Source organism: Polyodon spathula, chromosome 17 (genome assembly GCF_017654505.1).
Source record: "Polyodon spathula isolate WHYD16114869_AA chromosome 17, ASM1765450v1, whole genome shotgun sequence".
NCBI classification, from domain to species: Eukaryota; Metazoa; Chordata; class Actinopteri; order Acipenseriformes; family Polyodontidae; genus Polyodon; species Polyodon spathula.
The window spans coordinates 27312839-27326555 of record NC_054550.1 but is presented as its reverse complement, the minus strand read 5'-3'; the positions used below and the strand labels follow the sequence as shown (position 1 = coordinate 27326555).

The window sequence follows — 13717 nt, the reverse complement described above, 5'->3', positions numbered from 1 at the left end:
ATTGTGGGATAAGTCCATGTAAAACAAGACGTACTGTCAGTTGAGGTTGAGTGATCTTGCAATATATGCATCTCAGCTTGCAAATATTAAATTCTACTCTTCAATTTCATAAAGCTCCTAAACCTCTTTTACATTTAGCAGGAGCCGGCAGTCCTTTAGCTACCAGAAATAAAAGGTCAAATAGCTGTCAGTAAGTTCTCACTCAAGTAGATTTTTTCATTATACAGGGCAAGCCACACTGCTTTTGTTTCTGCAAGCTTTACTAAAATCTGGGGTTTGAATTGTATTATATAGTGTGCTTTGTGACATGATGGAAACTGTGCACTCCTAATAAGGTGCTTACACCAACGTTTCAAGACAAGCTAGCAAAAGAAAATACATTGCCCTTAAACACACAGCACATATCTTAAATGTGTGCCACGTTTCAGTGAGGTGATGTCTCGGTGGTAGCTGAAGTAATTGTAAGAGTTGTATTACCATTTGTCAACAGGTGCAATTATCCACCTTAAACTCCATTCTCCACCCCAGCTCAAGTTGCAGACAGTTTCCCTGTGCCTTGATAGCTTAAAGTACTGACTTAAATTATTTCAGCTGACAGCAGTGCACTCAATATGTGTCATTAAGTTAGAATATAAAATCAATAAAAAATATTTTGCTTGCATGCTTTAATGAAGCCTTATGGGAAAACTTGTCTGTGATATACACTTCAAGTGAGAAGCAAGCAAAAGTACTGGAAATTCTAAACAGATTATGAACAGTTTAACCTTTACTAACATTTACGTTTATTTGAATTAAATACCACCCATTCAAATGCAAATGTTACTAACAAATGTTAACCTGTGTGTGTGTGTGTGTGTGTGTGTGTGTGTGTGTATATATATATATATATATATATATATATATATATATATATATATATATATATATATATATATATATATATATATATATATATATAATATATATAAAATAAAAATAAAATGTGAGAGAGAAAGAATAATAGCTGGGATTCAGTGAGTTGCAGGAAAATAATTCCATCTAGGGTTTATGTGATGTCATAAACTATGAGACCGTTAACTCATTGAAGCCCATCTATTAGTTTTTATAGTACATGGATATTAGTATCTGTTATAAAAATAGACAATAAACAGGTGTTAAGGTTCAAATTACAAGTGAATTTAATAAATAACATATATTAAGTCAATATTAAAGAATCTCAAATATTATCTTTTTGATAATTCAGGAATGGTGAATTATATTGGGTAGATAATGAACTGCAAAAAATGGAAAATGTCTTTCAATGGGGTATGTTTTTTTTCTTTTTTTTTTTTCTCTCCAAGTCTCTGTCAGAGTTAAAGATTTGCGTTGTCGCTTGGTTGGTGCTCCAGTTGGTAGAGGATGCTTGTAAATCTTCAGAGACAGATTTGTTAAGTGCTTAAAAACATGAAATGGGGGTGTTGGCTAGCGATTGAAAGTCATTGACAAGAATATCTTTCTTGTTTCCGTTTTTATTATTTTTTTACGTATTTTAATTTTTGTTGCTCATTGGTGAACATTTCTCTACTGTGGGTGTTGTTGAGTGATTTGAAAATGAAGCATTTTGTGTATGAATTCAAAGTGGTTTCGAGTCGAATGGGTCAAAGTTCAAGTATTTCTTTAGAGGAATTATGACATTTTGACATTACTACTGCACTATTTTGCGTTTTTGTTTTTTTTTTCCAAATGGCTCAGGATACAAATATAGCCTTCATCTGCGTGTGTGTGTGTGTGTGTGTGTGTGTGTGTGTGTATGTATATATATATATATATATATATATATATATATATATATATATATATATATATATAATATGATAGATACAATGCATTAACCATTGTTTTGCACTTTTTCATAAGAAATGAAAAAGTTATTTATAATATGTACAACATGTACAAAAGCAAACATTAGCCTTGTTTTTAAGACTTCTTCCTGGTCAGATTGTAAAATAAAAATGCCCTGATTAGAACGTAACAAGAAAATACAGTATTCTTTTCAGTAATGCCATCATCTGTGATGCAATATAAATATGAAGGTGGTGACTCATAGGCTAATCATTGGATAATAAAACAAGGAGGTTTGATTAACTAAATAGTTTTTCACCGCTACGGTAAAAGAAAAATAATATCCTGCATGATTTATTTTTCTTATTGAGTGGATAAACACTAATGACATTGCATGTAAACACAGTATGAAACGATGTGCAGCGAAGGCTCCTTTTACATAAGGATAGGCTTTTAGAGAGAAGGGCACTTTACTCTTTTGACTGCCATTCATTTAATACATCACTCTGCAATACCTGTATGCAACGTGAGCTGTCTAACAGCGGGTGATAGCAATTAATACATTCTCTTAATCTGCACATCAGTGCCAGAATTACTGTTTTAAGGTAATATGAGCCCAATTGTAAAGAAAGTATGTAAGGAGCCACTTGGTATGTATATAAAATGTTAGTTATCTTAATTATCTATTCATTTTCTTGTTTAGATTCACTTTGTATATCATATTCTGTTTCAGTCAATACACCCAGATCACTTTTTAAAAAGTGTAAAGCTTACATCCAGTGGGGGTCAAAGGGGACCGGTTAATGGTTACACTTTGGCGTATCCTCTGTACTTGGGGATTAGACATGTTTTGAGAGCTGTATTGAGGCCACATGACTGGTTTTGATTTTCTGAGTTTTAAAAAGAAATTGATATACAAAGTCGTTCATGTTTGCCCATTGTTGTGTAACTTGTATTTCAAGCAAGGAAAGAATGTAGCAGCTTCTGACATTTAATAAGTAATTATGTGGGGGGAAATGCTGTTAGGTATGTAATGTTAACGGTCTAACATTGCAAATTGAAAGTTGCCAAATTAGAGAACAGCTTTCCACATCAAACTAATGAAGCCTAGGATAAGCAAGTAAGTGAAAAATAAATTAAAATGTGTAAAGCCACCATGAAAATTGACTTGTACAAGAAAGCTTGAACAAACATAGAGCTAAGGAAAAAGAGATGCACTATCTTCTGGCTTGTCATTTTATTTCTGTCACATGCTGTGACAAAGTGATGCAGCAACATGAACTGCTCAACTCCAAAGTCAAAGCAAGACATAAACCGGATAATGTAAAGATTAATCTGGTTGACCAATCTAGCCCCCACCCCCCCACCCCCCTTGCTGAGATCAGATATTAAATTTGGAGAGTGATATTGACATCGATTAATTATACATCAGAGACATCCTTGTGACTCATTTGTATTGATCTCATATTGTGCACTATATCAATACAACAGAAACAATTGAAATGTACTTTAAGATAAATAGAGCTATTCTGACATATGAATCTCATGAAACAGCTGAAAATGTATGCTCTGAAGAATCATTAAGGCCATATCAACTATCGAATCCAATTATATTCACAAGAAGCAATGGGGGGCTAGTGGGCTGGGAACAGTAAGATATTGCTTGTGACTCTCAGAGTAATGCCACTGTGTGCAATACAGTACAGGTCTGCTGTAATAGCCATGGCTCGCTTTATAGAAAAGAAGGAATAAAGCAAGCTTCAGGGAGTGCTGGAGATAAAAATAAATAAAAAAAAGACTGATATCTGGAAAATGAAAGACGAAGGACTTCAACTGATTGATGTTCTTCTCCCTAGATATGATTTGGGTCTTCTATCATGTAAGAGGGTATCTACCAATGTTCAAAAAGGCATATGTTCCATGATAATCCTTCTTAAAATTACTCACCTGGGGGAGCAGACCTTTTGGTATTAAGTGAGGGAAAGGAAAAAAAAAATGGCATTTGGAAAGTGGGGGAAATACTTCAACATGAAATCAATGTCTCCTTACATATGTGTGTATATAGAAATAGATTTATAATACTTTGAGTGGGATATGAAGGTTAGGTCAACAGCTTCTCATCTAGTATACTCTTCAAAATAGTAACCAACATGTTACCAGAGACAACTGTCAGGCATACTCAAACATGCAACCTACCTAAGCTAAACCTTCTTTTAAAGAAAAGCAGCATCATATAAAGTTACATAAAGTCTGTCCAGCCTCTTTGTTACGGTGTGTCAACCTAATTTCAATGTGAGCGGTATTTATAGATAATATATACTGATACAGATGGATTTGTGTTGTCATGTAAGATGCAGTTCTTATTTTACCTATGGATATTTGATATACTGGAAATGTAAAATTATATACTAGGCTAAAAGGGCTTGTGCCTGGGCATCAACAGAAGTCTCTCTTGCTACTTTTCTATGAGGTCTTCTAGATAGAAAGGTTCCTCCTGTATGTAAGCCATTATCTCTTATGTGTAGTCTTACAACAAGACTCCTGATATCCCATATCTATTTATGCATCTGAATGGCGTAAAAACTAACAATATAGAGCCTCAGGGACAGAAAGGACAAAAGGAAGAGTGTAAGTGTTACAAAATACCCTTTAACTAAAACTAATTATTTTACCTTTGCTCTATCCTATGTGTCATCACACCATGAGTCATAAATCAGTTGAAAATATATTTCTCAACTTTTACTCGGGAGGGCTCACCATGAAAGAGAGAAATTTTCTTTGACATTGTTGTGTATCCTCCTACAACAATGCTTGTTTTTTTCCCCCCACAATTTTCCATACATTTCAATTAGAGCACCAGCATTGTTGCAGTAGGGACATTAAAGTGAATATAAAAATTTCCTCCGGAAACACTTCTGAGTCAATGTTGAGAGTTCTATCATCCATCTGATTGATGATAGAACTAGATAGATGATGATAGAAAAAATATCATATTGTGGGAAAAAATTAATAAATTGAAGAAAATGATTTATTTTAAACACTGTAGGATGTGACACTTTGACAGACTGATCTGTGAATACCTTTCTATAAGCAGTATATGTTATATTCATTTATAAATGTTGCATAATTTGGAACCCGTTTTGATAAATTATTTATCTAAATTCCGTGGTTAAGCAGTGTATCCCAATTCATTTTAATTGCATATTGTGGTAGTTTTAATGATAACACATTCAGATTTGTATCAATCAAAGACCTATTGCCCAGAACTAGGTTTGTTTGTTGTTTCACAAGTTTCTTTAGACCATCTAGGTGATCCAGTATTAGGTCTTTGTTAGGACCGAAGTTTAAGTTAACATTCTACTGTAGCTTTGTCTGTATGTGTCATAACCTTCTCTGTCTATTCATTTCTGTCTGTTCATGAACCACTCTTCAACATACATAATAATCCCAATAATTCCCAGACTTCTGTCAGTGTCCACTCATCTCCAGTAGAAACATTAGAAAAAAATGTCCACCTCTTGTCCCAGCAGTCATTTTAATAGATACGTGGTTTTATTTCCCCACAAAAGAGGCTATCAGCCTACCCTGGATTGCTATTGTTGTGTGCGTGTTTTTTTTTCTTGTTTGTTTTTTTGTTTAAGTACAGTATACTACCTCTTCAAAAGGGAACTCATTGAAAAGGGTGACAGTTTTGGGGTAGCTATTGGGGTAAGGCACCAAATATTGTTACTATTTTATCTGTAATCATGAAAATGCCAAATGTTGCATTTTATTTTCCTAATATTGACTCCTGCAATTTCATTTCAGATCAAAATGGCTTTGGGAAGCAAAATCTTTGAAAGGCAGGTATGGCGTCAGCTTTCTCCAAACTATTTTTATATGTAGCGGCGAGAATGAATACTGGGGGAAAAAACAGGACAATTCATCGAAAGTATATTGTATCAGAAAGACAGAACCTATGAAACATCTTCAGCAAATCAAAGGAGAGACACAGCAATGTAATATCTGCATGCATGCAAGACTAAATATAATGGAGAAATAAGGATGGCATTGTTCAAGGATTTTTTGCTGTTACTGTAGGTAAAAAAAAATAAAAAATACATCACCAACCGACAAGATGGAAGACCAATTGTTAAGGAAGGAAAGAAAAGAAAAACCAAAGAGCCTTACAAGTAGTGAAATGGGATTTCCCTGGTGAAAAGAGTACTTTTTAAGGAGAGCACTTCTAAGGAGCAATGTCTTTTGGGAAATAATTATTTTAAATGTACAAGTATTGCATTATAGGAGTGGTCAGGATAAACAGCTATGAAAAAATCACTGAAAACATTCATAGCAACCTTAACGTGCTACAGAATACCCTGCAGTGTTTAGAAGGAACCATTGCTGCTTTATCCTGTGTTTTAAAATGTTTCAACATAAACCTGATTTTATTCACACATCATGGGTTATAAATCAGCTGGAATTACATTGATCGGTTTTTCTTTTAGCATCACACTGCCTAAGAGAAACTATCTTTGTCCTATTGAATGCTCTTGAGTGAACGTTGATTTCTGCCTCACGATGTTCAATAAAGCTATCAAAACAACTGGGATTACGATGAAAAATAAATTGTTGTGATATGGACAACACCGGACAGAATAATACATTTATTGTAAACACTGCAGGGTGTTCTGTAAAACTTTAATTAAATTGAGCTTGAATACAGCTGGCATGTGATTTATTTGGAACTGAAATCATAACAAATGTTATCATCCATTGGAAAGGTATTAATCACTATCCAGCCCAAGTATAAACGTAATATTAACATTTATGAATCCAATGATAACAAGGTTATCTTCTCATTCTTTTTAGGCTCAAAATATATATATGCCTTCCTTCTGCAGTAATAGATATCATCTTCTCACATTTTACCGATACGAAAAGATCCAGAAAAAAAAACCAACCAATTATTAATTTCACATATATTATTGATAGACATATCTACTGTATAGTGTAGTGAAACTTTTGATTATATATGAGAATAGAGAAGCCATCTTTTCTCCTTGTGAAATCATCAAACTAATTAATAGGCTTGTTTGGTTTCCTTTAATATCTGCTGCAAAAAGAAAAACTTAACGTAGAAAGTTGTTGGATCTGACACTCCTAGAAAATATCACCTCATCCTAATTTCCCAGTCTAGCAGTGTTACCTAATATTGCTGTGGGGAATAATGATGGGGGGCTCTGTACAAAAGAAAATCAAGAGGATGCTGCTATAAATAGTAAAGTAGATCCTAATGTATAATTACATCTTCAATTTTATTTATTAATGTCATTTTTTAAAAAAAAATTCTGAGGGTTTTCTTTATCGTTTTATTCACCATGTGCGAGGGATTACTTGTCAGTTAAATTAGTGTTAATTAGGTGGGAAGCAAATGGAGAGACTTTGGATGTTGGCTTTGAAAACACATCACAAACCAGCATCACTGCCATTTCCCTTCACACTTCACATCAAATGAGAAGAGGGTGTGCTCTATATATTTAAATGAAATAAATCCTACACTGAGGTGCAATTCTTCACAGTGGTTAATACAGGGAAACCTGGTTGATTATAAGCTGGTGGCGTGAGGCAATAATTTGCAGTGCATGCAGGTTTAATTTCAACACTCTGCAGTATGGAGAGGCAAGCCACAAAATAATGTGTCTTGGATCCTGCAGTAAGGAAAATGTATTGAACTGCATGGCACCAGTATGAGTGTGGTTGCAGATTACAGTATGTGAAGCCAATACTGGGTGTTTCATTGTTTTAATGTGCTGCCTGGGTTGTTTGTCATGCGTTTGTATTAAGAACTATGTAAATTCCTGTCACTTCCATTCTGTCGTGTGGACAGCTTTCTGAAGATCTTAACATTATGTTCCTGAATATCTTAGTTAAAGCATCATTGTTACTAATTTGATTCCTGGCCTCTGGAGGGAAAAAAAAACTACTGCACCAACTATCTCACATTGCTCACGTGTACATCTATCCTAGAATCTCAAGTCATTTTAGTATTTGACTGCTGGCATAAGACAAACTATGGGCCCTATTCACAAAACTTTAGGACAGCTTTAAGGGGTGTTTTTGACTTGTTTGTAATGGTCATGTGTATCCTAACGTAGTAAGCTTGGTCTTATGGCAAGTCTCTGTATGTATGTATGTATGTATGTATGTGTGTGGGGTGAGGGTCATTTATGAATCCTGACCACTCTCCTTCACAAAATAGTCCATAAAACAGTCTTTACAGTTTCTGTAAATATGGCCCAACATAGTCAAAATATTTAAAAGGCTTCCCTTCTCTAATAGTGTTTTTAAGCAGTACTACTAATACAAACTTACAGTTTTCATTAATTGTACAAAAACATTCTGTGGGAATTACCGATTTTAATGACTTAATCTTTTACAATTTATCTTAATACCCGTATATATATAATTACAGAACTGTTTTTGAACTCAAGGGAAAATTAAAAAGACAAATAGACTAATTCAAATATTGTAGGGATCCCTTAATTAGTACTTAAGGGGTTGATTGAAATTTAAGAAACATGCTTAGCAATAATCAGGATGTATCCACTTATCTTTATGAAGATTGTGAGGGATTGTTTATTATTGAATTTCAGCAAGTTATGTAAACTGGAAACTAGTGCTGCAGTAAGACTGCTCTACAGCCATAGGTCCCTAGTTTGTGACAAAGAGATTTCTAGTTCTGCTTAGAAGCAGGTACTTCGCTTTAGGAGTTAAACATAAGCTTTTATTTTACATTAACCACCACTCATCTAAAAACAGACATATATAAAATGGGTTGTGTACTGTAACTATGATTGACTAAATCATGTATTTTAGATAAATACATTATATATATATATATATATATATATATATATATATATATATATATATATATATATATATATATATATATATATATATATATATATATCTATACCTAAGTGTCTTAGCTATCTACATTTTTTTGGGGATAAAACTGACAGTATCTTCCTGTGAACTATGTATAATGAATGGCTAGTAAAAAAAATAAATAAATAAATAAAAGGTAGTTTAAACGTAGATAGAAGAAATAATCTAAGATATAATTTACAGTAGTCTTGGCATGGACTTTGGCAAAGAATGGACATATACAAATCTATTAAACATTTTTCTCACACATGCTTATGTAATTTAACATGACTTGAAAGGTCAAATGAAGAATGTTCTCAAAGCACTTTCATCATTACATCATTAATAACCAACTGTATGCCACCTGTCCAATACTAGAAGTTCATGGGGATGAACATTCATCAAATTTATTGAATCTCTAAAGAAGTCATACATCATGAGTTGGTTCAATAGGACAGAGGATGTTCTTCAAAGACACACGTGTATCCCTTTTAAAATATACTGAGGTATACAGTATGCAACAGTATTTTTTAAAAAAAGGGGTTCTGATTAGATATATTTCATGCGATGGATTGGGTTGCATGGGTTTGCCAGAACCCAAAGCTTGAACAGCTTAACTTGGGTCAAACCAAATATGTGAACAAAGCCACTAGGCATGCTTTTGTTTCGCTGCCTCGATTTTCTCTCTCTCTTGTAGGCTCACAGCCCTTTATCATGCTTCTGAATGTCAAAAGGAAACTGAAAATGATGAAAAAGAAAATGACAATGACAACAAATAATTAAATTGGCAAAAATTAGTTACTAGAAGTTTCACTAAAGTAGACAAAAGCATATATATTAGGAGTAATCTATATATTTGTATATATATATGTATATATATATATATATATATATATATATATATATATATATATATATATATATATATATATATATATATATATATATATATATATATATATATATATATATATATATATATATATATATATATATATATATATATATATATATATATATATATATATACACACACACACAAACACACACATGTTTGTCATTGAACATAATCCGTGTCATAATAAATATTTATAATCGCCATGTTATCTATTATTTTATAAATATATATTTTAAGTGTTAACTATTATTTTATAAAAACTGTATCAATTGTATTGCCTATTGTTGCCTGTTTGTTTTTGTTTGTTTGTGAGTGTTTGATATAAAGATATTGTATAAACAAAAATGATAATAAAATGTGATCCAGTTCAGGATATTATACGTTTGGCATCAATATTACTTACAGAAACAATATGAATGTATTCCATATTCCCTCTATAGTAAATGTTCTTAGGACTATTGCACATGGAAAAAAAATCCAAAACTGCTGTTGCGGCAGTTTTAATGTCAAAAAGTTGTCGTATAATATTTTTGGAACAGCTGAAGAAGAACCTTTGACGCCAATCATTATCTCCTGTACCAAAATAAAAAGAGCCCTGAATTACTAAAGTTAATCTCTGACCATACAAAATAAAAGACCTGTGAACCGAGCCACATTCCCTAAACAGGCTTGACATGTTGAATGATTCTGTGTACAAAATAAAAAGAATTGACGGTTCAGGTTACGAGCCAAGTACAATTGGAGAATTCTGTTTATTGCTAGTCATCTGGATTCAGATTGATCTACTTTCAGCAACTTCATTTTAGCATATAATAATAACAGACTTCTCTAACAAACCTTGGAGGCTTTGAATAAACTTTATGAACACACTGTGAACAAGTTACTGACTAAACAGCACAATTTGCATTAACATATGTTGGCTACTAATTTTGAATTACTAAAACTTTTAAAAAAATGTTTTTTACTTCCACTAATACATTTTAGGACCTAAATAAATAAATAATTTAATAATGAAACTTATACAGATACATAAACCTGCACTCGGATCCTAAAGAAAAAAAGAAACAAACTAAAACGTTACCTTTTATTCTTTTTAAAGACGTCGATAAAAAACAAACATTTCACAAACAATGTTTGCATTTGTGTACAAGACCTGAATCAAAAAGCAGCTTCATATATTCATCTTCTAAAGTTTATATATATATATATATATATATATATATATATATATATATATATATATATATATATAATATATATATATATATATGTGTGTGTGTGTGTGTGTGTGTGTTGTTATTTATGCTATTGGAAATACCCACGATGCAACATTGTCCACGAGTAGTAGTTTAAAGTTTTACAGATACAGTACCTGATCCAACATGAATAGTCTTGAAAATGTATTCAGAAAAAAGGGGAACTTAATTTCAATATTGTAAAGACCTCTGAATTAACCATTTCAACTGGAATATTGAAGCCTAAAGGCTACCAGACCACACATGGAATTTTCAGCAACTTGAACTACTCATGGAATGATAAGAAAACATGTGTATTCATTAGCAACAAATACATAAAATAAAAATAAAAAAAAACAAAGAAACAGATTTTTTTTCTTTTTAAATGCAGCCGTTTTCTAATAGCAACAGTACATTCACAATGGCTTTAACTTCTGTTGAGACCCTTGCCTTTGGCTTGGGACATTTGTCTGCATGAGGTGGGCCTTACTTGATGGGAAAGCCCATTTCTTCAGGTTGTATTCCTTAAGTTTAAATTGCCAGAACTCTTCCTAATATTGACTATTAATTGAGGAGAAGCTGAATCTTAGCGTAACAAAATTAGTGGACTTTTGCCGTAGAAAAAAAACACTTATTTGTAAGCTTCTGATTTAACAGCTTGAAAGCCAACACTGTTTTACAATTAGTTACATAATTGATAAAGGTTAAGGTTGGTATGAATGAACTGTTATGCTTTCCAAGAATTATAATTGCTTGGCTTAATTACATTCTTTTATTAAATTAAATTTTAAATGTTTCATAATGACTTTATTTATTTAAAAGTTGTATTGTTGCTGGGTAAAACATCACAAGGTTTCCACATATGTTTATGTTTACTTGAGCTGATGTACAATGCAGACTGTCTTTGTGGTTAATATTTTCATTCTATTAAAACCCCTAGTAAAACTAATTGTGCACTCACTACTGTTAGATAGCTCAAGATTAGTGCTAATCAGGGTCCTTGAAACCAGTTGTAAGGGTATGTACAGTAACTAAGAATTTATGAAGTGTATAATATCTTAACAGGACTTTTGATTCACATTGTATTTTATGTTTAGTGCATTGTGGCTTTAGTTGGTTTCCAATTGGTTGGTGTATTCCGTTGCTTAGTTCTTAAATTGGGACAGAACTGTCTAGTTCTTATTGCCAGTGTGTGTTCAATCTATTGCCTCTACCCATTCTTACTACAATACATAAATCTTTTTTTTTTTTTTTTTTTTTTTTTTTTTTTTTTTGTAGGGTTTTGTATTTTGGCATTTGCTATGTGTTGTAGACAGTGTCATTCCTTCAATTCATTCCTCCAGTCTCAAATGTTGTTATACCTGCTTACTGACAAGTCAGAATACAAGTCCAATAGTTTGATGGCTGCTTCAGGAAACAGAATTAGCACCTAGAAAAACAACTCAAATGTTGTGATGCGAGGGTGATAACTATTTCCCTTTTAATATCCTGTATATCTTCAAGATTTCTCAGTTGTCCCTTTAAAAACTTTGCATACACCACCTTCTTTCTAAAGCATACAATCTTTTTGTTGTCACCAGCAGGAACACACAATAAAATTAATTGGTACTGCAGAAAGAAGTTGTTGATCTTAATTAGGAATTCAGTTCGATAAATAAAAAAAAAACAAATCAATCACACAAACAAATGCGACAAGGGGACTGGTGGGGAGGGATAAAAACGATAAAAAAAACAGAAATAGCAGCAAACACAAGAATTGTTTTACAACAAAAAACTCAACCAAGAAGATAACCAAACAACAAACAGCAATCACTACATTAATCACATAAAAAATCTACATAAACCTAAAAACAATAACAAAAAAAAAAACGAACAAAAAAAAAAAAAAAACAAAAAATATACAAAAAAAACCAAAAAGAAAAATAACAAAATTAAACGACAAGAAACCAATTCACAAAACAAAAACACACAGTCAACAAACAAAAAAAATAGCAACCGAACATGAAGACAAAAAAAATAAATTTCAAGGAATACCAGTAGTCACAAGACACCATCAAATATAAACATCCCAAAAAAGAAAAAATATATATAACACAAAAAAATTAAAAAGAGGGAGCGTAAAACATAATAACAACTACAGAAACAAAACGACAAACAACGCTTAACAGAAATAATTAAAATCAAAAACCAAACATTATAAACAACAACAAAATTCAAACTAATAACAGTAACACGGACAAAAAAAAAAATAACACAAAACAAAAAATTAGATTTCCACACACAAACATACAAAAAACAAACAAAAAACACATAAAGAGATAAAATACTACAAAATACTAACAACCTGAAAAAACTGACCAAAATTACCAAACGAAACATTACACACATTTAATACAAAAACCAAACACAGCAACATAAACCACAAAAAAAAATTAGCATATACAGACAAACACCGGAATACAAAAATAAACAATCACAGCTTTAAGGAAGCCTTAAACATACATATACAACAAGTCCAGAAATAAAAAATTTACAAACAAAACAAATAATTGAAGCAAAAATCAACATAACTTAAAAAAACACAACGTTCACAAAAAACATATCAACAACCACAACACAATAAGACTCCTTCATTTCTAAACAAATCCACTAGACACCTAAACATTACACAAAAATACTACAACTACAAAACAACCAACAGAATTAGAAAAACGTAAGACACAATTATTAGGTCTGGTACCCAAAAGTACAAAGTAAAACAACAGCAAAACAACAACAAAGAACCTAAATACAACAATAGAAACGGAAAAACACATACATATATTTTACATTAACACCCACAAACCTCTAA

The 13717-nt window shown here is 32.0% G+C and overlaps 1 protein-coding gene across 6 annotated transcripts in view; it reads left to right on the top strand.

The window, feature by feature from the left end:
- The window catches only part of LOC121329840 (RNA-binding protein Nova-1), an 80420-nt gene extending 71791 nt beyond the window's left edge, over positions 1 to 8629 (top strand). For all 6 annotated transcript variants that reach the window (XM_041275735.1, XM_041275737.1, XM_041275732.1 and 3 more), the window contains one exon: positions 5629 to 8629. In XM_041275735.1, coding sequence (XP_041131669.1) covers positions 5629 to 5706 — 78 coding nt within the window. In that variant the 3' untranslated portion in view covers positions 5707 to 8629. The remainder of the gene's footprint in view (positions 1 to 5628) is intronic.
- The last annotated feature ends 5088 nt before the right edge of the window (positions 8630 to 13717 follow it).